This window comes from Amblyomma americanum, chromosome 10, assembly GCF_052857255.1.
Source record: "Amblyomma americanum isolate KBUSLIRL-KWMA chromosome 10, ASM5285725v1, whole genome shotgun sequence".
In the NCBI taxonomy this organism is placed as follows: Eukaryota; Metazoa; Arthropoda; class Arachnida; order Ixodida; family Ixodidae; genus Amblyomma; species Amblyomma americanum.
This window is the reverse complement of record NC_135506.1, coordinates 29,319,400-29,346,247: the sequence shown is the minus strand read 5'-3', so window position 1 is coordinate 29,346,247 and position 26,848 is coordinate 29,319,400. Positions and strand designations below refer to the sequence as shown.

At 43.5% G+C, this 26,848-nt stretch overlaps 1 protein-coding gene across 1 annotated transcript in view; it reads right to left on the bottom strand.

Annotated features, from left to right (window-relative positions):
- The window catches only part of LOC144106903 (calcium-activated chloride channel regulator 1-like), a 30,835-nt gene extending 9,451 nt beyond the window's left edge, over positions 1 to 21,384 (bottom strand). The window contains exons 1-8 of the mRNA XM_077639861.1: positions 21,238 to 21,384; positions 17,548 to 17,845; positions 13,225 to 13,331; positions 11,389 to 11,562; positions 7,188 to 7,315; positions 5,233 to 5,347; positions 2,811 to 3,038; positions 448 to 750 (exon numbers count right to left, since the gene is read on the bottom strand). Of these exons, the coding sequence (XP_077495987.1) occupies positions 448 to 750; positions 2,811 to 3,038; positions 5,233 to 5,347; positions 7,188 to 7,315; positions 11,389 to 11,562; positions 13,225 to 13,331; positions 17,548 to 17,845; positions 21,238 to 21,348 (1,464 nt within the window). The 5' untranslated portion in view covers positions 21,349 to 21,384. The remainder of the gene's footprint in view (positions 1 to 447; positions 751 to 2,810; positions 3,039 to 5,232; positions 5,348 to 7,187; positions 7,316 to 11,388; positions 11,563 to 13,224; positions 13,332 to 17,547; positions 17,846 to 21,237) is intronic.
- Between the last annotated feature and the right edge of the window lie 5,464 nt (positions 21,385 to 26,848).

Here is a 26,848-nt window from a genome sequence, read left to right as displayed (position 1 = left end):
TGGCCGATAATTGGGGCTGCATAAAAAAAATGTATCATGGTAATTTTTGGTTCTTGTGATTGATGATTGATTGGTGTGATAGGCAATGACAAGTTAATGAAATCTTCGTAATTAATTGATTATTTAAAGAAATTAAAAAATTCAAAAAATGAAAAAAGGGACGTTCAATGGTTTCAGAATGTTCAGAATGAAAAGGCAGTGCTTGATGATGGTAATTAAGAAAATTTATATCGAGTAATTGATCAGTTTATCAATTGAAGCAGTTGAAAAAAAAACGAGAAATGCATTCAAAGCTCAGAAAGCCTAACCCACTAGTCTATCGCATCTTACCCTTAGGGCGGAGCTTAAGTGTTCTACATTTTTGTTTTTGAATCTGCCCTAACAACAACTTCACAGCATCAGTCCTCGCCTTTACGGGCGCGTCGCAAAGAAAATAGCAGTACCCACCAGAGTGTGCCTTCCAGAAGCCTCGTCAGCCTGAGTAGTGGTGGCTTCCACAACGGCCCCCTCAAGTTGAAGAGCCGTGTTGCCTTGGAGGTCCTGGAAGAAGAATGCTTTGCCTTTGGTGGCAACGGCTAGCTGCTCGAGTTTGTCGTCAGCCGCGGCTCCTAACGCCATCGTGCTCACTGCCACCTTGGCTTTCAAGACTGTCGGCTTCATGTCCATCAGATAAGGTGCGTAATTCTCTTCACCGTCGCTGATCACGACAATAGTGGCGGCTTCCGGAGTCTCGTTAAATGTTCTCAATACCTGTAATATTGTGGAATTGAAACGGCCTATTTATTTTCTTTGATAATTGTCCATTGACATCTCATAACGACTGAAAAGAACACAGGCCTCAAGGTTTTAAATAGATTCACCATTATTTCAAAACCAAAAACGCCGGGGGACAAAACAAAAGAAGAAAAGAATGCAAAAAAATTAAAGAGAATTTTAAATAGGGGGAAACGCGTATGCGCCCGTGTGCTGCGCGATGTCAGTGCACGTTAAAGATCCCCAGGTGGTCGGAATTATTCCGGGGTCCTCCACTAAGGCGCCTCTTTCTCTCTCTCTTCTGTCAGTCCCTCCTTGCTTCCTTTTCTTACGGCGTGCTTTGCGTGTCCACCGAGATGTGAGACAGTTACTGCTTCACTTCCTTTCATCAGAAACCTTTTTTTTTTCAATTAGATATTCTTGATATACGCAGAGGGGTTAGTTTGGTATTGCTTTATTGGGGATTAACGTCCCAAAGCGACTCAGGTTATGAGAGGCGCCGTAGTGAAGGGCTCCGTAAATTTCGACCACTTGGGGTTCTTTAACGTGCACTTACATCGCGCAGTACACAGGCGTCTAGAATTTCGCCTCCATCCATATTCGACCGCCACGGCCGGGATCGAACCCGCGTCTTTCCAGTCAGCAGCTGAGCACCGTAACCACTGAGCCACTGCGGCGGCCAGAGGGGTTAGTGGAAATGAGGTGAAACGATCATATGAATGCTAGGTCCAGAATTATCCTAGATACCATCACGTGTTAGATATTATGACTACGCCAAACTTTGCCACATGCTCCCTCACTCTAATCGCGCCGATTGCTCAACTCCCTCAGCATTCAGCGGTTTCACGGCTCATCCAACGCTTTCAACAAATCTTTCCTTCCCATCGCCATAAACAATTTTCCCGAAACCGTTGTGATCGAATCCAATCCCACCAGATTTAGGCAGCTTCTAGCCGACCACTTGAACCCACTATAGATACGTCCCTCGCGCTGCTCTGCCTGCATTTCGAACTGCTTGTGTCATTGCGTCATCTCTCTAAACTTTTTTCCCACTTTACGCAACTCTGCATGTTTATTGCAGCTTGTTTTGACCGCACATTTTAATGTTTAATTTTATATACTTTTACTTTGTTTGTCATATATTACATTGTATTATTTGGGTTACCTGACGTTATATTCAAGTCAAACTTACTATTCTTGTTATTTTTGTGCTGTTTTTCATGTTCACCTGCTTTTCAATGACCACTTTACACCAGTGTCTTTCCCCCTTTATGTGATGTCCCAGACGGGATCTCTAAGGGTACAATAAGTGATGATGATGATGATGACGAGAGCAAGGGGGCAGGAATAAGACAGCTGAAGGCTTCCGAACGGTAATTTTAGTGGAAAAGCTCTACTTAACACGGACCCATAAAGAATATTGTGTAAATTCCTTGAGTAAATCCACTAAGCGCGCCATGTCCAATTTGTACTGATGTACAACTTGATACTGGTAAAGAAATATTGAACGTAATACGCCATTCTTCCTATACCTAGAGAAACCTTTCTTTTATAGTGTTTCCATAGCACGAGCGGAGCAGTTAAGGCTACCATAACAAACTTATGGGGAGCGCTTTTCCCGATAGCAAAAACGGTATTGGTAGAAAATTCAAGCCTGCCGACGGGGTTGTGGTGAAATATTACAACTTATGAAAAGTGGCGTTCATAAAGTTTTTCCTGTTCAAAAATGGTTTTGACTACAATTGTCGGGTATGTCTGGTCATTTGTGCCAGATTTCGCAACCGGACGACGTGTTGTTGCAGCGCAAAGGAATTGTAATATATAATAATTGGTTTTTGGGGAAAACAAATGGCGCAATATCTCCCTAGAAGTTTCGAAGTTCCGGCCTGTGCCACTCCGTGCGGATGCGCCACCTGACAAGGCACTTCTAATGTCGACAGCAGAAGTGTGTTGTCCAGTGGCGCCCCAAAGCAGAGTGGCACGGGCCTGAACTTCGAGATGGGGGGGGTCTTTGTCTCCGATGGCATCTCGCGCAAACAAAGTTACAAAATACTTACATGTAAAGCCATTCCGAGGCCACAGCCTATGCATGTGCCTCCTCCTGCAGTCAGCTTTTGAATTGCGCGCACAAATCCGTTCCTGGTGTTGATATTTACGGGTATCAGCGGGTGACGCACCTTGGCATATACGTGGAACGTAACGATAGCGAGTCGCCTTGACCAGTCCGGTATGTCTCTGATGTACCGGACAGCAGCTTCTTTCAGAAATTCTAACCGGTTGTTGTCCTATAGTAAAAAGATAGATATATAAAGAGGAGGAGAGAAAGGCAGGGATGTTAAAATAGCAACTATAGTAAAAAAAAATAACATAAAATATGCAGTAATTCCTCGGTATACACTTGTATTATCGACTGCAGAAAAAAAAATACAAGAAAAGCGTCCTTTTCTGTTAGTATTTTTTTCGTAATCATGCACCAACTGGTTCAAGCAGCTACGTTTCTTCAATACTACTCTTGTATTGCCGCCCGGGTTAACCGTTAGCCAGAACTAGTAAAGCGGTGACATCAAGCGTACGTTACACTTGATGTCGCCACTTGGTACACAAATATTCCCATAAATGAAATGAGCGACGCGCCCTTAAACGTCGCAACTCAAAATGCACACCCTCATGAATACAAGGCTTTTTATAGTTTTGGTTAGATCCATAATTGACTTGTTTCTAAACATTTAATTGAAATTATCAGGCACTACTTTATGTAAAAGGCACATAATATAATTGAGATTGACCGCTTTTATGTTCTGACGCGCTCATATTATATTCGACATAGACTGTTCTTTGATTTCTGCCCCTATGATTACCTTTGCCACATTCTCTAGTATTTTGCCTTTATTTTCCTCCATGCGCTAGAAAATCTTGTTTTATGTCATGTTTTATTGCTCTGCTGTAACAACTTCTTGCGCTTTATGCAATATTTTTTTGTACACGTTTACTTCTTTTTTCTTTTTGCTGCACAGTACTCCTAACCATACAAGGGAGCGGAGGCCTCTTCGGGCTTACAGGCATTTCGAATTCACTAGTTACGGGTAACCGTTCAGTAGAAAAGCGGACACTGTTGTGGTGCATGTCAGGGAACTCAGGATTAGTCGAGAGGTTCGTGACGTCACAACACATCAGCACAGGCGGGTAATTCGAACGCCCCAGAACAGTCACGCATGTACAACAAAGAAGACGTTACTACACAATTCTTCACTGCTTTAAAGGGCGGTGGCGTCATTGCACCACTATTACGTTGTGCCTCTGAAGGAAGAAAAGCAATTGCGCTTAAGAAAAAAATAGTCGAGCTGGGAGTCAAACCGCCGCCCATTGGTTCGTGAGCTTGGCGCACTAACCTTCGACCACAGAGGCTGAGGAACGTTCATTCCAGATGGTTAAAGGAATGTCTTGCGTGTATTGTGGTAAATAAACAATTTAAAATGCAACTAAATAAAAATAAAATAAAGAAATAGCATAAAGAACTTTGTCCATGCTTGCGAAGCGAAATGCAAACAGGATTCCAGGCCGCGGAGGGGACCTATCATCGCTACCGCTTCGAACTCTTAAGGCGGAGGTGAAGTGTTCCCGGAATTTTTGCGTCAGCTGCCTCTTTTTTTCGTTGGAAAGTAAATAGTTTGACTTTATTCGATTTTAACGTGATTTATGTAATATCAAGACACATCTGGAAACCGGCGTGCACCACGGACCTGATGATAGCGATACGCAAGATGAAATCAAGAGGAAAGAATAGAGTTCAGTGGGATATGCTACACAAAGGACAAAAACCTAACGTCTTTCCAAGTGACGAAATGAAATCAAAAAATAGAAAAATGCAGCCGTGGGTGGCCCCAAGAAAGATAGGGGACATAAGAATAGATCATTTCAGAGGATAGGGTGGTCCGCAAGGTGGAGAGAAAGAATGAAAGGAATGATAGGGAAAGTTACGTAGGGTGAGGGGAATATGTGGAGCAAAAGAGAAGATGGACGACAAGTTGACTTATTCGCTCATTAGGCTTCCCGGTAGCGCAGAAAAAGATAAAGCATCGGTAGAAAAAGATAAAGCATCGGTAGACTTTTCAACTTTGGTGATAATGATGACAAAAGTGATTTCATTTTACACGATAGCTAAGTGGGCGAGTTGGAGATACATTTTTAAAAATAACAGTGCGGAAAACGGGGACTTCAAGGGTAGAAAACACGGGACAAGCGCTGATATTCTCAACTAAAGTTTAATCACAGGAAACAGGCAAATATAAGAGAACAGGCAACAACCGAACAACAAAACCACAAGGCACGTGCACTATGTTGGGTCAAGATATGTCATGCGTCAGGCCATGCGCCGCAAAGCGTGCTCAGCTGGGTCACAGACACAAGATGGGAAGATATTAGACAGCTTTGATGAAGAGAGGACGAAACTTCTCAGCTTAGACAAGCGAAGACGCTTACGTTCATACTGCCCGAGACGTCGAGGACGAGCACGACTCTCTGAGGCAAGTCTTCCTTCTGCTGCGTCTCTTCGAAGGAAACCTGGACGCGCTTGGACATGTCCGGCAGGGGGACCCTGCAGTCGTCGGCAGAGGCAACGCAATCGGGTTGATTGAAAATGCTTCCACTTTATTGTAATTCTGAGCCCACAATTTGAGAGTTCAAATTTATTTAAGAAATCATACACAAAAACAGATAATGTGATTATATTTTGTAAGGAGGTTTCAAAGTTAAAACTGTCAGAAATATCTCCTTAATTAGGAAATAAATAACAGCCATACATCAATACACAGCAGGTGACGAAAATATGTAGAGCTAAGCATAACGCCTGAGCGCATTAATCAGCGAAAGCTGTTGTAACTTTGGCTCAGCCATTTAGCCAAGCATTTTACCATGAAATCTACACCGGCAATCGTAACAGAAAGTCCAGCTGTGCTATTGCGAATAAGCGGAATCTGATCTTTCCACCCACCGTCTCCCATTCCCTGTCTGCCTTTCTCTTGCACTTCTCTCTCCCTCCTATGCCCTAAAGAGTCAGACGAGAATTTTCCTCTCTCTCCTCTGTGCAACCTGCCAACAACCGTGGCAGGTAGAAGTCACCTGTCACTCTTGGCAGGTGGCGCCAAGGGATATGCATTTAATTCAGTGAATTTAATTGAACTTAATTTTGGTTGCCCGCTACCGCCATTGGCAGGCGCCGGTCATTGAATTGAATATAGTGTAACGGCGAAAAACTCACTGATAAAAAATAAATGACCTTGCAATAGAATAAATTGAGTAATTATTTTTAAAAACTAATTCATCAGATAAGTGAGGGTTTACTACTGACGTTGTAGATTTCGCGGTAGAATGCAGGCCTATGTGGTTAAACCAAAGCTATAACCGCTTTAAAAAAATAACCATAATATAATAAACCTATAAAGAGCACCAACAAAAGCCAAAATTCATATAAAAATGAGATGCTTACTAAGGCCTAAAGCAGGAAATGTCAACCTATACGCTATTTTTAAAATGAACATTAAGTTGCCTGATTACAATCAAATTACTAGACGGAAATAAAACAATACGAACTCATATGAGTTAAAAAAATGATAGGATTCGAACTGGGTTAAACCGAGTAGACATGGGAAAGCATGTGTTTAGCCTTGTTGGCTCATGGTTTTGCATTGTGTCTAGATTGTGTCTAGTTTAACACTAAACACAATTGTGTTTAGATTGTGGCATAGTGCTGTCGTGCACCGGCCAGCAAAGCTGATCTGTTCGTGTCGCCGCAGGTTAGAAACGTAGTCAGGCAATATTGATTTTATTTCTCTAGGTTGGCAATGGTCACCCTCAATGTCAAGCTAGATACAAGATTATTGGTTGGAACCGTGTTAACGTCGCCCTGAACGTCAAGTTTCGCTCGAGATTTTTGGCTGGAACCGCATTAAATAGTGCTTTCGTACTAAAATAAATTGAGAGAAGGCGCATTTTATCATTAGCCTTGAGAACAAATATTGCTGCAGTAAAGTTTAAAATGATGAAGGGGGTAGGCAAATTCTCACACTATAGGGAAAAGAATTTGGAACAGATATGCCTCAAGAGTAATAATCCTTGCTTACCATAGTTAAATGAAACCTTAGCTAAAAGTAGATTGTTATTCTTCAAATATCACTTTATGTTGGAGTCAGGCAAGTAAAATAATCTAATTCGCGACTTGTATGAACTGAATTCCAACTTTTCGAAGAACTTGTGTTTATTTTTGTTCACTGCCCTCAGGGTAACTGTTCTAGGGCTTCGCACCTAAACCTGAGGACTGTAAATAAAAAAAAATCACTAATTTGGCACGCTCCCAGCGCGAACGTCAGGGCTCTGGTCGCAAGACACGTTGACTAACAGAATGTTTGGCGTTCAGTCAAAAAGAGAGAATAACGCACTTTTTGAAGTCTTCATTTGCACTAATCACCTCCCACGTCGACTTGCTTTGGCAATTCCTATTTTGCTTGTTCGGAGCGAACTGGTTGTGCAGGCGGGCTCCTTTGGTGGACTCACAAAACTGGGAGATCTGCAATAAGGGTTGCATCCCGGTAAGCAATACCAACGCAAAAATTACGTGCTGGTCTACATCAGTATGCTGGAATTTCCAACGCGCGAGCTATACATGTATAAATGTTGAAAATTTGACTACCTAAAGGTGCAGAATATATATATATATATATATATATATATATATATATATATATATATATATATATATATATATATATATATATATATATATATATATATATATATATATATATATATATATATATATATATATATATATATAACCAACAGTCACCGAAACCAAGGTGCATAGCGGAATGCTTTTTTTATGTGTTATAGAGCAGCAGAAAAAACAACCATGCCGCCGGTTGGATCCGAACCCACGACCTCCGAATATCGCGTCCGGTGCTCTTACCAACTGAGCTACGGCGACGGCTGTCCAATCTGCTGCTCTCGTGGGTATTTATGTCCATTGGGTGTAAGCGAACCTTGAGAGTGTTCAGCAGCGTTGGTAAGAGCACCGGACGCGATATTCGGAGGTCGTGGGTTCGGATCCCACCGGCGGCATGGTTGTTTTTTCTGCTGCTCTATAAGTAATTTTCTTTAAGCGATTTATTAATCTAAGTACTATAATATTTCACTGATAAGCACAACACAAAAAAAAACATTCCCCTATGCACCTTGGTTTCGGTGACTGTTGGCTCCCTTAATAGGTTTGTCAAACGGGCCCCTCATTTCCTTTAACTTATCTGCTAATAGCTTAACGAGGGTCTCGGTTCTGGCAGTCTTGATGCCATAGGTAGCTTAAGAGGGCTCTCGCACAGTTTCCGCCCTCGCCGTTAGATGACGTTCCACGTCACACTCGCGGTATTACAGGACGTGCTACGTCCGCCGCTATGGTCGAGGGTGGCGCTGGTGAACACTCTCAAGGTTCGCTTACACCCAATAAACATAAATACCCACGAGAGCAGCAGATTGGACAGCCGTCGCCGTAGCTCAGTTGGTAAGAGCACCGGACACGATGTTCGGAGGTCGTGGGTTCGGATCCCACCGGTGGCATGGTTGTTTTTTGTGCTGCTTTGTAAATAGTTTTCTTTAAGCGATTTATTAATCTAAGAACTATAATATCCCACTGAAAAACACGACACATAAAAAACATTTCCCTATGCACCTTGGTTTCGGTGACTGTTGGCTCTCTTAATAGGTTTGTCAAACGGGCCCCTCATTTCCTTTAACTTATCTGCTATATATATATATATATATATATATATATATATATATATATATATATATATATATATATATATATATATATATATATATATATATATATATATATATCAGGATATGGCATGAAATTGTCAACGCTGATTATATTACGAGGCTTTCTGGTACCTGTGATATGCGTGCACATGTATTTTTTAAGCGCTGGATGCATATCCTGCTCCTGCGGGCTGTTTACCCTGTTTCATGTTAGGTTCGACCTAAACTCGTGGACGATACCGGACTTTTATACATGGATATGGAACGTCTAAAGCATTGAAATTTTCATGGCGTTACGGCTGGCCTTCTTGTATGGTACGGAATGAGAAACACGACGATACATTCACTTCGAATTAGAAATATAAGACAAAGTGCATTTGGACAGACGGATTTTGTTTGCCTTAAAGCCCCAAACGAAGATAGTTACTCGAGTAGAGATACCGGTTATTAGTGTTGTGGTACGTAGTTAAGAATGTTAATGTTTAATCTTTGAATATTTAGCATTCATTGAACTTTTTCGCCTCCTGATGACTAACATATTCTTCCGTTGCTTGTGTCAGTAACTGCGTTTTTAGTGTTTCTCGGCCTGCTAGAAATTTAATTGAAATAACTAGTAGGGTTGCGTAGTGAAAGCACATAATGGAAGCACTGTGTGCACCGTACATTAAATATGAACGCCTAAGCTATGTTAGAGCGGAAAATTTCTCATAATTGTGCGCTTTATGAGAATGTTACCCGACCGATCAAAGAGTTAAACAGGGCTTGAATATGTGTGGACCATTCTTTTACAACACATCAATGTTCTGAAGACGGTAGTACGCTCAGACGGGGAGCTGCCACGGTGGCGTAAAATGTGCAACGTGTTAGGTTCCTTTCTATCTGGCTTCTTTTCATATTGTGCATTCATTAATCATTGAAGACAATGAAGGCAATAAAGGCAAACAATTTTTGCGATAAAGAACAATTGAAAACAGGTCAAATAAATGTATCCATAGAAGAACATTCGCGCCACGACAGCATGCGTCCCTATTTGTCACGGACATTAGCAACCAAGCAGGCATTTCGCGCACCTAAGGGCTGGCGAAACGTTGAACAAGCGGATAATGTCGGCACGCTAGTGGGTAGCACAATGCTCTGGGGGCGATAACACTTGGCTTATCTTTCGAAACAAAAAGTAAAAGGAAGTCTGCTTTCCTTCTGCTAACCACTTGGGCGATATCACTGGGTAAATATGAGATAAAGGTGGCCTATCTAACAGAATTTAGAGCCTGACGGAGTCAAACACGGCTGTTTTCACATATCCTGGAGTTTGAAACAAATGGTTTTTGAACCGGCAATGCAAAACGTTTCTGTTAAATTTCAAAAATTCTCGTAAACATTTTTTTTCTCGTTGTCGCAGCCTGTTCTTCTCGTAGAACATCTGCAGTGATGGGCACTAACGCATTTTCGTGTTTAATATTGTGTTACAAAGCGACATCACACTACGGACGAGCAAAATAACAAGAAGAAAGCTTCCACACAAACGCCCGCGTCCTTCTTTACTCGTGCCTTGTTTAGTTGCTCGCCCAACACACGCTGGAACACCATACTGAACTACCACCAACTCGCCCATTTCTCTGTACTGTTCAACCTCTTTTGGTTTCTTCACTAGACGCACTTTCTTGAAAACTGCTATGTTGACGTTCTAACACTAACCGGCCATTTCAAACATGTCAGCGCGTTTCATCACTGAAAGAAAAGCTGTTAGTTCAATGTTTTAAGGGAATCCTTCAGCGTAGAGTAGATTTGTAATAAGAGAGCAACTACTCATTTGCGTCCACCCAATCGCGGCCTATGCGGCCAGAATGGAAAGCCCAACAGCTTTTACAGAAACATCGTATTTAATGAAAAATTCTCTGACATTACAAAGATTACTGTCTTATTACAAATATACTCTACTAAGGGATTCGCTTAAAATATTGGACCAGCACCTTTCGACATACAGTTATTGATCAGTTCGCTCTTGCCTTAGCATCTCCTAGCCATCCTGGTTGGCTTACTTCGTAGTATGACTGCCCCGGAGAAGTCGTGGTCTTGGGCTCGAACCCCCGACCAGGACAAATTTTTTTTTACTACGAAGTTTCTATGAAAGCGTTGTATCTTTGCTTTCTTACGGAATGGCTGCACTGGGGCGTGCGCTATTACTCCCTTATTGATGCGTAAGCATTGTGCGTCTATGTTAGCGGTTACGTGTCATCACGAGATTGTCATCACGATAACGTTCGAACGAATTGAATTATAAGAAAAAGAATGGTTGCACTAGATAAAGCATAAAAAATCTCACATAGAAAATCATGAGGTGCGTGTTCAGTAATTAGCTAATTAGTCAGGCACAATTATGTGCAAAAAATGCGACAAATTGCGTCCGGGGTCACGTGTCACTGTGGACGTCAAAAGTGTGGATGGGTTACATGCATCGACGTCTGGAAAAAAAAGTGATGTGACGCATATGTGTGACGTCATATGGTGTGACAATTAATTAGTTCGAGCCAAATAAGTGGAAAAGAACCGAAAGAGTGCAAAGTAGTTTCAGAAAGTGCTTACGCATTCTCCCAATGCGGGTGTCACAGTGACCTCGTAATTTTTATTACGAAAACAAAACGCTGATCGCGTGTTCATGTATGAGCAGACAGTAAATGTTTTAATTGCTTGGATGCAGACGCAAGACCGATTAACTAATCAGCACCATTCTCTAAAAATTAAGTGGCGACGAATGTGCTCGCTAGCGCCATATTGTCTTTCGCCAAATGCGTACGTACTTGTAGGCGCATTAACATATTTACTTACGTTGTTCTGGTAGGGCATGAACATGATAGATGACACGATCGGGTTCTCACTTGGCACGATAATCTGCACTGTACAGTTTTTCAAAAACTGGCAGTTCTTTTTCATCATGCATTTTTGGCCGCTTGGTGTCGTGGCCCTGAAACGAATTTCCTGTGAGCACGAATTCAGCCGCACCTAAGAGAACAAGGAAAAGAAAGAAGAACGAATTATTTCTACCACGCCACTGTTGTCCCACGGTGAGGTTTCGGCCACAAACTCGTCATTTGAACTTAGTAGCGAAGCTACCATTTTTACTACTGAAGTCTGCATAATTCGGCTATGCTTTGTTTATTATACAAGACACACTTCGGTGTAAAGACTACTACGCCCGCAGTTCCTATAAGATTTACTGTTGTTAATGAAATGTTATTATTAGGCTGTAAGGAGAATAGTTGAACAATGAGCGACTGCACAATAAAACATATTTTGTTGCGCTGTAAATTGCTCACGATGGACTCATGAATGAGTGGGTTAATATGCGTCCAAACAACCCAAAAGAGATGGGAAAAGAAGCAATAGTACACCAGACAAGTAGTCTACATGTAATTTTATGAGAAATTATGTGTTGGCTTAACGTCCTGAAGCTACACATGGGCTATAAGGAATGCCATAATGGAGGCGGTCGGATTGGTTCAGACCAGGTCGGGTTCTTTAAAACGCGCTGACATCGCACAGAACACAGGCCTTCGTCAGCAGCCGAAAGCCAAAGCCAGTGTGCGGTGGGTGTATACAGTTATGCGTTGAGAGCTTTTAATAATATCAAATTATATATCTCGCTGACGGTTGAGGCTTCAGCTTTTACTTCTTTCAGAGATGAAAGAGGGCACTGTGGAATCAGGCGGTAAAGTCAGACGAGGTCACAGTTCCCTTAAGCACAGCAGACAGCGGTGCCCAACCGGGAAATCACCTTTTTTCATCTGAAGTCTTTCGTGACCTTTTAATAGCGCTCTCAGTTTGCAAGAATTGTCTGTTTTCGCTAACCCATGAGCAAAAAAAAATTAGCTATGGTTTAAACTTTGGTTAACCCTAATGAGAAGCGAAAGCTTCTATTGCATGGCTACGTTTACCAACACCACACACACTGCCGAACGGATCGTCTGTAAAGCGTCGATGAAATGCCCGATGGGGCAGTTGCCAACTGCCACGGTGGGCAGATTGTGATGACGTCAGTAGGTCACATGACCTGCCACGTGACACCACGTGACATCTGTCACATGACCTAGCGTAGTGAAGCTTTCGCTTCAAATGGAAATAAACGAGACTCGTTGATCCAGCTACCCTAGTTCAAGCTTTGACACAGAGAGGGCGGTAGGCTCTTTGGTATGCTGGGCGATCTTTTCTTTAAGAGATGTCTCTAGTAACACTAAACTACCTCGATGCGTAATAAGCGTTGTATAAAATATATGCACTTCTGTTGTTTCTCCTGAGGCCAACTTATTCCTTCTTTCTTGATTCCGTTTATTAGATCTTTTAACAGCCTTGTTTTGTTCCAACAGTTGTTCATGTGCGTATTTGTTCCTTTCAGGCGAAAATAACAACTGAACGTAAAACTTTTGAAACTTTTAGCCGCAGGTGTTCACTTGGCCACCTCGAGAAAGCGCCTACCTAACGCAACGTTGATTGTTGAAAACTCATGTTGAGGCTGACAGCGCAAACAAACCGTCCATAAGAGACGCATCTCTGTGTGTGTATGGATGTCATCTTTTTCCTGTGCAGTTATGTTTTTGTTGATCCTGCGTTTACATAGGCTTCCTACATCAACACTGCATTTACCCATGCATTTTAAATGGTGCTCACCCTTTTGCCGACGCAGTAGGTGAGGGGGAACGCGTCGTCATCCTGGCTGCCGTACTCGTCGAACACGCCGTACCGGTAGTGGGCCCACTCGTGCACAAACACGTATGCTGTTGGGATGAAACAGATATTAAATAACCGACTGAACTGAAGCGCACTTTCAGGAAATTGTTTTAGAGAACGCTTAGCAGAACGTTTCTTGCTGTGCTGGAGCCGAGTTCGAGCAATTCATTTATATCGTGCTAAAGGGAGTATCCGCGAAGATCCGAACAGCGTACTGCTCTAAAGTCCATTGTGGTGCAAATAGATGGCAGGATCAATAAAAGACATGCAGCTGCTACGCAATGTTAGTTTTGTAAGCTATAAAGAACGGTAATTTTCAAAGTTCCTGCGTAGGAGTGCCGGTGAATAATCGAGATCTGCTTCACAGCGCGGTCGTTAAAAGCAGGGGGGGGGGGGGGTGAGGGGGGGGGGGCAACAATGGCTTAACTGGGATAAGAAGGGAAAAGAAAAGTCCTTTTTTCTTCTGTGAAGAATTGAGCTTTCGGCAATGAAAAGTGCAAAAACACAAGGACAAAGGCAGACAACACACGTCAAGCGCAACTATTCCTACTCAAGAGTTTAGCAGAGAAACCCTCCCTGCTGATACATAGCATGCTAAGTTACAGTCCTTAATCGTATATTGTACCTCATGCTCTTATCAATTGTTTTGCAGCTCTGAATTGTTTGGTTCCTTGACGCTTTCCGTTTGAAGTGGTTGTCTTATTTCATGACTAGCCAGCTTGGGCATGCACACGTCCGCGCATGCTATCTTAGAGCTGACCACTGGAATAAATTATTGATTAGAGCTCCTTTGTAAAGCGCGTTCAAAATCTGGCCTGTACTTCAAAGCGAGGGAATTTTTTTGATAATGGAGTCAAGTTTCGCAGCATGAATAAGACGCACACAGAAGAGAAGGAAAAAACAAGGCAGGACTGTGCTGCACTTCCAACTGATTTTATTTGAAAAAGCTCGACATTTAAATACATTCAGTTATCATGAAGTGAAACCTAATCACATTCATCCAAAAAAGCCATTTCATTCTCCAGCAATGACAGTGAAGGCGTGCTGACGCAATTGTCACCGGCTTTCCTGATAAAAAAGGCTTCGATAATTTCATGCTGAAGCTTGTCCTTGGCGTGACCCAGAAACTGCGCCTTCTTAAACATAGGTTTGCATTTGCACGACCGGCAGTGTACGGCAAGATGGCCGCTGATACCATCTTTTTCAAGATTGAAGTGTTCTAGCGCTCTTTCATTAAAACAACGCCCTGTTTGGCCAATGTACACTTTTTTACACCTAAGAGGAATGCTATAAACGACCTTCGTTACACATTTTGTGAACTTTGTGACGTGCTTAATACTGCACGGCGCCTTCTTCTTTCTCGTTATCATTGGGCAAATTTTTGACAGCTTGCATGGCGCGGAAAATACAACGTTAACGTTGTATGGGCTGGCTATATTCCTCAGATTGTGAGATATCTTATGCAGGTACGGTATTACCTGAGTGTTACTCTGTTTCTTTCCTTTATCATCCGTTCTTTCACTTCTCTTTTTTTTCTGCATTAGGCTCTCACAAACAGCTGAAATAACATCGTCAGGGAAGCCGGACATGCGTAGCCGCTCGACTTGCTGATTGACACTATCGGTCATTCGACTCTACGAAGATTGGCTACATGTACTCGTCCAAGACCCGCGCACAGCAAGCGATACTTGCGTAAGCTCTAGGAAATATGTCGACTACAAGAAGTTGGCCGCACAGAGCGCAGAATTCTTATGGCAGAAGGCCCGTCATCTTCTTCCGCCAAGAAAAAGAACCGACATTGATCCTAGCAAGGTCACCGTACTTGGCGACGCCCAACTGTCTGACAAGATTCGCGGGATCCAGGAAAAGGGGCCAAAGCTTTGTTTTGAGCCTGTGTCAAAGAAGCATGAACTCCTGGCGATGGCACGTAGCATCGCTGGAAGAACAAAGGAGCGCGACAAAGACCGAGCCACCTGGGAAGGAGCCGAATCCGTGATAAAAAATGTGAGTCGCAGTTCAAATCGCCCTCCTCAACATCAGAAAGTTGTCACATTTAAAGGAGCATGACCTAATGGTACTTCAATCCGATAAAGAGGGAGGATTTGTAGTTTTGCCCAAATGCATGTACCATGAAAAGGCTATTCAAGCTATACAGAAAAACTTCAACGAAACGAATTTCAAAAAGAAATCCCAGAAGGCCGCTACAGTTCGTCTCCTACAAGAAATGCGTCTCGATTCCATCGCAAGTCTAGTCAAGAAATCTGAACACGGAAGCCTAGAATTTTTCTCCTCTTGTAAAACACACAAGCCGGAATTTCCGTTTCGAGTCATCGTCTCAGAAAAGAACTGTTGGCAATCTGCTGTAGGACAATTCCTGCAAAGACAGTTAACAAGCTTGAAGTTTAAAGATCCTTTCCTGGTTCGAGGATCGCACGAGATCGTCCAAGAACTCAGCCAAGAGCAAAACCTGATTGCTTCTGATACCATCGGTTTCTCCGTAGATGTTGAGGAACTTTATTACTCCGCACCACACCATGAATTGTTTAAATCAGTGAGACAGTTGATTGAAGAGACGGGAGATGTGTCATTTCGTAATTTATCAGGTGTCAGCAGTGATAACTTTTTAACGCTTTTAGAATTTTATCTTCAAACAACGGCCATCAATTTTAATGATCGTTTTTATACCCAAAAGGCTGGCATATGCATCGGTTCATCAGTAACTCCCATACTTTGTGACATCTATCTTAGTTTTGTTGATAAGCGCGTTAACAATTCACTAAAGGGCCTTCATGTTAAAAGAATTTTTAGATATGTCGATGATTACGTGGTGATTGTTGACAATTCGCATATTTCATCCCTTGACGACGCAGTTGCAGAAATTATCACGGCTTTTAGAGCTGCAGCAAGAGGTTTATCATTCACGTACGAACTTCCCTGTGCTCACGACATGCAGTTTTTAGACCTCAGAATTACTTTCAGAACGAACCACATATGTTGGAAATATAACCCTAGGTCACAAAAGTCCCTTCTCCCTTTTAACAGCGCTCATTCAAAGATAATTAAACGCGGAACCTCCATGAACTGTATCAATGCTGCCCTAGAAAAAACTTGCACGCATCAAATGACCGATAGTGTCAATCAGCAAGTCGAGCGGTTACGCGTGTCCAGCTTCCCTGATGATGGTATTTCAGCTGTTTGTGAGAGCCTAATGCAGAAAAGAAAGAAGTAAAGGAACGGATGATAAAGGAAAGAAAGAGAATAACACTCAGGTAATACCGTACCTACACAAGATATCTCACAATCTGACAAAGATCGCCAGCCGATACAACGTTAACGTTGTATTTTCCGCACCATGCAAGCTGTCAAAAATTTGCCCAATGATAACGAGAAAGAAGAAGGCGCCGTGCAGTATTAAGCACGTCAGAAAGTTCACAAAATGTGTAACGAAGGTCGTTTATAGCATTCCTCTTAAGTGTAAAAAAGTGTACATTGGCCAAACAGGGCGTTGTTTTAATGAAAGAGCGCTAGAACACTTCAATCTTGTAAAAGATGGTATCAGCGGCCATCTTGCCGTACACTGCCGGTCGTGCAAATGCAAACCTATGTTTAAGAAGGCGCAGTTTCTGGGTCACGCCAAGGACAAGCTTCAACGTGAAATTATCAAAGCCTTTTTTAAGAGGAAAGCCTGTGAGAATTGCGTCAGCACGCCTTCACTGTCTTTGCTGGAGAATGAAATGGATTTTTTGGATGATTGTGATTAGGTTTCACCTCATGATAACTGAATGTATTTAAACGTCGAGCTTTTTCAAATAAAATCAGTTGGAAGTGCAGCACAGTCCTGTCTTGTTTGTTCCTTGTCTTCTGTGTGCGTCTTATTCATGCTGCGAAACTTGTCTCCATTATGAACTGCAACCAACTAGCCCAAACCACCGTGTTACTTCAACGAATTTTCTGAGCAGGTACTCACCCCTGGACAGAATGCTTCCTCTGAAAGGAAAGTGCAAAGACATAAAATTTGCCCCGGCACTCGTACATTAGCTGTTACAAAGAAGATAAATTAAGATTTTACTTTCTTTGCTAAGAAGCGCACCCGTTCAGCGGTCCATAACATCGTGCTGACCACTGTATGCAAGCGACTGAAGAACGACATCATTCTTACGCGAACAATCACGATTAGCAACCATATGTATAGAAAGTCCATATACAAGGCTCTTTCTTTGTTAAAAGGAACCACTTGGCCGCCCCTATTAAACGCAAACGTACCTGGATTTTTATACTTGGCTGTAGTGGACGTTTTGAGTTCCGCCAGGAACGCGGGCGGGATTTGTATGAAGTCTCCCGGCTGTCCGCAGGGCCTCGATTGCCTCGTGAATGGCCGGTCTTCGTGAGCTGATGCGGGGATTTCGACGCGGACATCACTCCTCTCCAACAGGCTCCCGGTCACGCGTCTCGCACTACGCCTCATGGGCCATGTGTGTGGTAAGTTGATGGTCACGTGCTTGAAGTACACGCGCCCATTGGTGGCCCGGTGTAGGAACTCCGATGATGACTGGAGGAGCACCTGCGAGTTGCGATAGACCGTTTCTACATTTCTACCATGACTTTGCTTCTAACTATAGTTGGGTACAACTTTAGAAGGCAGCGGCATTCGCCCCTTAAAGGCGGATGCACACGAGCCTCCGCCAATAGGCGCGCACTTCAGGTGACGTCATGAGCCGGACGGCCGGTGACCCCGCCGACTGAGAACGTGCCTAACATGGCCGCCCTCGCTTCGAACTGGGCCGAGTCGCGTCAGCTGTGTGCGTCTCCCTTCGTCAGAATGAATTCGAATTGTTTGTGGGCGTCTGTCATGCCGGAGATGTTATTGCGAGCTTACAATGCACAATTTGTGCCGCCTGCGTTTGTTCTGAGCCGTGAGCCGACGAAAAAAGATTACAGCGAACATCGGTGACGCTGCGCTGCGCTTCGTCTGGAAACAGCACCCCAGGAAACAGCTCAGCGCGCAAACGATCGATCGTTGGCAGCAGTATGATAAGATAGACGAGCGTCTAGCAGGGCCTCGTTTGCTGCCGTCGATCTTGCTCCGTAGCAGACGACGCACAGGGTTGTAGAAGGTGCGCAGTTAATTTTTCTGAAGATCCGGCATGTGCTGCAGCATTTCTATCATTATAGTTTTACCAAACCACTCATCAAGATACACAAATCTTATTTATGCCGAGAAATACGCGTTTTAGAAGCAGTCACAATTTTTTGAGCGGGACTATTTCTTTTGTCGCGGAGGCAATTGGCTGCTGCTCTTCGGTCATCTGGGCGGGGCCTCTCCTGTCTTCTAAAGTTGTACCCGAGTAAAGTTGTACCCGAGTTGTAAAGTTATAGCTCAGTAGGCATGCATAAATATAAGTGTTCCTCACCAGCACTTTGAGCATTAGACAGTTTTAGCTGAACGCAAGCGTTGATCCGGCCGCTTCACATGGCCGTGAGCAGGCCGGCGGAATTGTTCTTCCGCGCCGCTCCTATTGGAGCTGGTCTATCGAGACAGTCACCGGCAGCGGAAAATGACTGTCACCAGCGGAAATGGCGTTCCATGAGCATCGGCATATTTTCGAGCTCGCGGAGGCGACTTATCGCACCAGAGACCTAGAAAGCGGCTCAAGGATAGCCGCAGACTTGCTTCATCTATAACGAGTTATGTCGACTACTCACTCGAACGGAATCCTGTAGTGCGTTGCGCGCTATAAAAGATTGTGTGGGGGTGTTCGTAGTCTACTTTTGACAGCAAGACAGAGCCAACCTGGGAAAGTTAGTGACGCGCACATGTTTTTCTATTCACAAGAATGCGATTCGCGCGCAGCTAAAAGCGATACTGTTCCTAGCGATCTGATCGCGCTATGCTTGCTACCGTAAAGGGAGCTAAATGTGAAAATACTGAAATAAAACTGTCTGTTGTGTTAGCCTAATGTGGGTGAGAAACAAAACAAAACGTCAGCAGTTGAAAGATGTACAACAAATAAATGTCGTTCACTGGGCCACAGTGGCCATGCCGATATCGATCTTATGATCATAGTGCTGGCAAAAAAAGGAAATGAAATCTCTTCCCTTTTTACCTCACGAATATTTCTTGTCTGCGAAGGGATGCTTCTGGTCTGAGGCGTTCTGTATAAATCTGCTGCGCATAACCAAATGGCTGGTGAGACAGGGTCAGAAACCTTCATGAGTCCATTACTATAAACGCAATCACATGTGTATTTATGCAATAGCATGAAATGCCTCATGACGTCAAAATTCGTCATCAGTCATAAAATTCGCCCACTAGCTGGAGGTAAGCGGCGTCATCCAAACAGGAGCATTCCCATTGGCTGAAGGAAAGTGACATCATCAAACGGGAGCATTCCTACCGGGTGTAAGGAGCTGACGTCTCCCAGACTGGACGACACGTCACCAGACAGGAAATAACGTCACTTCCGGTAAAGGCATCAACAGTTGCTAATACTAGGGGCCGCTGCGGTGGCTCAGTGGTTACGGCACTCGGCTGCTGACCCAAAAGACGCGGGTTGGATCCCGGCCGCGGCGGTCGAATTTCGATGGAGGCGAAATTCTAGAGGCCCGTGTACTGTGCGATGTCAGTGCACTTTAAAGAACCCCAGGTGGCCGAAATTTCCGGAGCCCTTCACTACGGCGTCCCTCATAGCCTGAGTCGCTTTGGGACGCTAAACCCCCACAAACCCAGTTGCTAATACTATCGCTTTGGCGGCACATAATATATTTAGGTGTCCCATTGAAATATTTGATGATCAGCGCAGATATTTAGAATTGTACGTGGGCGCTTACTTGTCAGAGCACTGAATTTTTTTAAGAAGTGATGTTTGATAGACTTAAATTTTGTTGTCACACGTTGTTGTGGTCAACAAAAGGAATCTCGTCTTAACAGGCGCATTGTTCTGCACGCATTCTTCCTTCCACAATACCTCCTCATTGTGTTATTTTTGCATGAAAAAAAATAACTCATCTGTACTACTGGTGATCGCCCCTTCGCCGGCCGCGCCGAGCACAACACGTCACCCATGTCCTAAATTGCAGCTCTCAGTTTACCTAACCCGACCGCGGCGGCTGCGTTTTTATGGAGGAAAAACGCTAAGGCGCCCGTGTGCTGTGCGATGTCAGTGCACGTTAAAGATCCCCAGGTGGTCGAAATTATTCCGGAGCCCTCCACTACGGCACCTCATTCTTCCTTTCTTCTTTCACTCCCTCCTTTATCCCTTCCCTTACGGCGCGGTACAGGTGTCCAACGATATATGAGACAGATACTGCGCCATTTCCTTTCCCCAAAAAACCAATTATTATTATTATTATTACCTTCCCATGATCCTATGTAACACACCAGGACACCTATTATTCAGAACCCGAACGCCGGTCGGCTTAATATTTATAAATTTCTCCTACAGATGACAGCGTGTATACAAGCGTGTATACAAAGCACACAGAGCGCTAAATTTGCTTGTTGGAAATGTCTGCTAGCCGCATTATACTTTTATGTCCCAGACGTAGCATTTATGAACGAAAACGTTAGATCGAGCTTTCTGATTACTTATCTCACTTAGAAGCGACACTAGAATGAACTCGCTTGATATTGGATGAACGTTCACAACTATTTAACCGCAGGTTGTGGCATACTATATCCTAACATTCATCGTGACGGCACACTTTGTGGTCTTCCGTGCACAAAATCGTTGCAAAGAAAGCGATCGTTGTCGCAGAGCCGAGCCTCTGAAATCATCTTGCTCTACATTGCCGAAATTTGTACGCTGCCGTTCGAAAACACAGACAACAAGCGTCGGATAACTTCGACCCAGACAGGTTGCGATACATCGGCCAACTCCATGCTCATGTTGTGTGTTTGGCCCTCTACAGGAATGAAAAATTTTTAAAACTGTGAATTGGTGTTTCTTCTCCTACCTTAATGTTCTCGACGATGGACTCATTGTAAGGGACGTCCTTGTGGATAGAGATCAACAGGTCCTTGTAGCCTCCGTCTGTTGAGTCGATCTCGAGGGAAGCGGCACTCATCCACAGGCAGAAGAGCACGGTTTCTACAGGCAACCGTCCACCCATTTTCATCCTCTACACTGCGAGAAGATTTAAGAGGGCCATGAATTCTTTAGCCCTAAGAATCACCGTCAGGACTGTGTCCGTGGAGGCCCGCTAACGTGTACATTTCTTGAATGAGTATATAAATATGCAACCTTTCGTACAGGACTGATGACAATAGTAAACGCTCGCATTGAGCGTATGAGCAGGGTCTGGTGTCGTATGCATTGCTTCATGGTGATTTTATGGCTTATGTGCACGTAGTAGCGGGAAGGGCGACCGCTTCACTTCTGGCGGAAAGTGTTTTTTTATTTGATGGCTTACTTCACGGGGTAACCATGAAGAATCCTTCAGTCCATAGTCAAATGACCGAGCAAGTAAAACTGACCAAACAACTAATGAATTAAACACAAGTCTCACCAGTGAGCCCTAAGTGTTCGCATGCTTCGTACAACGAACACCCTGTGATACTCCCCCCCACCTCCCCCTGCTTGAAAGCGTGTGAAGGCCCTATAAAATTGAGAAATAATTCTAGCTCAGCTAGCGCAGTAAACAAAAACGAGATGGAAGTAAAATATGTTTTTTTTTGCGCTTGGAAGCCGCTGCAATAGTTTTGCATCTTTACCACAGTTTCTTGCTAGATAAGTGTAAACTACAGCTGCAGCCACCTAACTGTTCGAATCTGCAATATTTTATATCGAAAACTCTTTATAGGAGGATTCCGCGATAGATAAACGCGTATAAAGCGCACGCCCCTTACGATGACGACGAAGATAGGTCGAATCGCCATCGGCCGGTGTAAACAGTTTTCAACTCTATGCCACGGCAAGATCTATGTGCGCAACGGCAAGGTGCAGAAGCCGGTCCGCGTTCAATGGTTATTTGAATCCGCCGGTCCTGGAGCATCTTAAGCTGATCAACAGCGTCATTTAAAAAGCTTCTTGTCCTCTTTCGCTCTCTCTATTGCATCCTCATCATCGTCAGCCTGTCTACGCCCACGGCAGGGCAAAGGGCTCTCCCAGGTTTCTCCAATTAGCCCTGTTCTTTGCCAGCTGCGGCCCGCGAACGTCTTAATCTTTTTCGCCCGCCTAACCTTCTGCCGCCCCCTGCTGCGCTTGCCTTCTCTTGGAATCCACTCCGTTACCCTTAAGGACCAGCGGTCATCTTGCCTTCGCATTACATGCCCTGCCCAAGCCCATTTCTTCCTCTTGATTTCGACTAGGATGTCATTACGCCACGTTCTTTCCCTCACCCACTCTGCCCGCTTCCGGTATGTTAACGTTACACCTATAATTTTTATTACCTTAGCTCGCTGCGTTGTTCTTGACTTGAGCTGTACCATTTTCGTTATCGTCCTTGTTTCTGCCCCGTAGGTGAGTACCTTTGGGACGTTCAACCCCCATAAACCATAAACCAAAACCGTAGGTGAGTACCGGTAAGATACAGCTGTTGCATACTTTTCTCTTGAGGGATATCGGTAAACCGACGTTCATAATCTGAGAGAACCTGCCATATGCGCTCCACCCTATTCTTTATTGCATTTGGGAGCAGAGCTGTCAGACCAGACACCAATAATTTTGTGATGGAGTGTATGCGGCGTATATTTTTCCTCAAGCGCAACTTGACAGAAGACTACGGCCGTGAGCACAAGACTAAGCAGGCACAGTTCGGAAAAAAAAAAGAGAGTTTGGATTAGTTTAAATTGATTGAATTCCATTCAACACCACGAAATTGAGAAACTGTTTGGTAAATTAGGTCAATGAAGCGCTTGTGATATAAGCCTTCAAAATTTATGCAGATGAGACAGTTTTTATCTGTTGAGTTCGGGCGCGGAGTTTCCACTTTCAGACAATGATTTCGGTATGTAATATGCTGTTGTAGAATTATAGCTCTGAAAGGGCTTTTAATCCTTTCCTTCCTAATGTGACAGAGTAATTCATTAGGTTTGATCTGCGGCCTATTCAAAGGCCGCAGCCAAAATTCGTGGATTCATTTGTCTAAGGTTACCTCAATACCCGTTTTGTATTAACTGAAAATTTCGATTCTTCGGAGCGGAGAAAAAAAAAGTACCACTTACCTTTCGGGTGTCAGCAAAAACAGCTTGCTCTAAGCGTACTCCTCCCATCCGAGACTGAGTGGCATCCCTGATGATCCTGGCTATATTAACTAGAGGACCCTCGATAACATTGTGTTCAGAATTGTCTCACGAAAGATCTGAATAGATGGCGGCAATCGATCACTTGCACTACTGCAGAAGAGTCACAGTCCCATGGTAGGTTTGTGTCCGTGTAATCAAGTTTCTGTATTGAAGTGAAAGAGGTTATCAGGCATAGTAACGAAATCAAACACGTACACGTGTACAGAAAGCGAAAGCGCTAATAGCGAGGAACAAGTGGCTCTATGATGTGTGTCGGTTATCTAAGTGGACGCAATACTTTTTCCACTCAATACGCAACCTGACAGCGTCGCGTTTCCGCAGTCTGCTTTTTTTTTCATTTCCCTTATTGCGTACGACTCACCGCTATCACAATCACTACGCCTACTGTATTGATATTGAAATACACAACTGTGATGGCTGAGGGCTTGCACTGAGCGGAGAATCGTGGTGATTATTTTAATCGTAGCGTTAATAATGCATGGCGTTAGTAAAACTGCAATATGCAGGTGAATAAAAACACCGAATGGAGTCGATGAGCCAAGCGTAGCATGAAATAACAGTAAGTTGATAAAAAATAGGATTTGGTATGAGCAAGAATTGAAACTAGAAGCCTTAATGTTGAGAACAATCTTGCAGGCTAGTTGGGACATACATTCTGAATTTCTAGCGCAAAAAGACGAGGACACAAGAAACAATTGAATGTGGAATTTGTTTGATAATGTTATGTTCTGATTTGCGCTGCCCCGCGTGGTCACTGACGGGGATTTTGGGAGAGCCGGTCGACAATGCTCTTCCTCTTCAAACCCGCTTTTCACACTTTCAACATATATTTGGTGTTTCACGTAAGATGTTCTGAAAATTTTCAAAATAACCTCTTTTCCTGCAAGTTTTCTCTACATCGCGCCAAAATACTTGTGCTTTCGAAAAGTTTCCAGCCCAAGCAACCCCTCCAGTGCATGTAACTTGTCGAAATAATCATAATTTGTTAGGCAACAGCACCGAGGATAGTTGTGTTTCCTAAATTAAAAACAAAAAAAAACTATCAATATTACTTACTGTGAGGAGACTAACACTAATGGGTAAAAGGTTAACTATTCAATATTACTTAATCGCCCTAGTAGGTAGCCCATCTTAGCTCTGTTCTGTTGTGCTACACCACCGACAATTCTTTGTCGCAAGAAAGCGCTCTTCTAACTCAATAAGCCTATTTTGAAAAATTGCAGATTATCTTAAGTGAAACATATTCCTGTAAAGTTCATGATAACGGCTCCCACGGCCAATCCAAAGTGCAGCTAATCGCATGAGTTGATCTTCGTGTGACGAAGTTCCACTTGCTTCACAAGCTACACCAGCTTTAAAAAAGTTTATGAAAAGGGATACTGGAAAAAAAAATTATTTCATTGCTTTTAATCTCTTGCGCATTGGTTGATACCTAGTGGTGCAATATGCAGTTCTACACGCGTAATTGTACTTCATCACACAAGTCGTGCGCAGTGGAGAAGAGGCTACGAGCGCCACTCAACAGCGTCCACAAGTGCACTGTTCTCACAAGCCAATTTGAGTAGTGTGGAAGTGGTCGTGTCGCGTTCACAGCTTCGCTGTATTGCAAACACCTTGTGAGATGAAGTGTACGCCCAATATAACCAAATATAAGAGCAGTCGAAGTCTTAAGTTTTGAAGCGAAAGGCTTCACTACGCAAGTGAACACCGCGCTTCGCGCGAGCCGGCGTATGTCGGAGCACGAGTGACGTCACGCACGGCGCAGGTGGCCTCCGCCGACTCCGTCGCCTGTTTCTCTCTCTCTCGCTCCCTAGACACTACTGCGCATGCGCCATTAGTAGCACCGAGCCACAGGTGTTCTGCCGCTGCGCAGCGCCGCGCCGCGCCTTTCCTCAAAATAATAATAATAATAATAATAATAATAATAATAATAATAATAATAATAATAATAATAATAATAATAATAATAATAATAATAATAATAATAATAATAATAATTGGTTTTGGGGGAAATGAAATGGCGCAGTATCTGTCTCATATATCGTTGGACACCTGAACTACGCCGTAATGGAAGGGATAAAGGACGGAGTGAAAGAAGAAAGGAAGAAAGAGGTGCCGCAGTGGAGGGCTCCGGAAATAATTTCGACCACCTGGGGATCTTTAACGTGCACTGACATCGCACAGCACACGAATACCCCGATCTACGAAGGATAAAAAGATGTCACTTAACACCGGTGCCACCCTGGAACCAATGCAAACACCCGCTTTTTGTCTGAAAAGTTTTCCTTTTATTCTTCATAGATCGGGGTATTAAAGCAAACTTGTCCGGGATAGCGTCGCGGATTTTCCGTTACGTTGACGACTTCTTAATCTTTGTCGATAAAGCTAACTTTTCTAGACATATGACTGATGTTCTGAAAGTGTTTAAAGAGAATGCTCAAGATCTGCAATTCACAACAGAGGTCACGGCCGGTAACAAGATGCAGTTTTTAGATTCGAGCCAGGAAGTTCAGACGGGACATATTTGTTGGGAATGCTTGCCAATGGCTGGCAAGCCGTTGTTGAACTACAAGTCACATTATTCTAAAACAGTAAAAACCGGAACCGTTGTTTCATCGTTGTTTTCTGCTTTGTCCAAATCTTGTGACCATTTGATTAATAAGAGCTTCAACGAACAGGCTAAAAGAGACGCTGGTTACCCGAATAAAGCCATGTTGTTGGGCTGCAACAAGATAGCCAAAAAACTTAAAACTTCGGCTGCTGTGCCTGGGTCAGACAGAGTGAAGGAAAGGAATAAAGTTGCAGTTCTCCCGTACATACACCGCCTTTCGCGTAACCTGAATACAGGTGGCGAACAGGTATAAAATCGGGGTTGTCTTTTCAGCTCCTAAATGACTTAAAAGGATGTGTGCTATGGTGGAAAGGCTGAAAAGCAAACTGAATCCCAAAGTATCCATGAAATTAAACATAAAACTAAGTATGTTCCACGCTCTGAAGGAGTTGTTTATAAAATTCCTTTTTCCTGCGCACAAGTGTACATTGGCAAAACGGGACGTTGTATTAACACGCGCCTAACTGAGCATGCTAGTACCTTGGAGGCTAATAAATCTACTAATCTAGTCGATCATGTAAGAGGCTGCAAAGCTTGTTTCCTACTTTTTATCACAGTGATGCATTGTACAGTCACCCAACAAAGTAATCAGGGAGATTATGGAGGCTTTTTACATGAAGAAAAAAACTAGATTGCGCGTTGGCAGACCGTCGGTATGCCTGCATGACAGTGAGGTTCGTTTCCTCGATTTCACGTAGCTACACGTATGT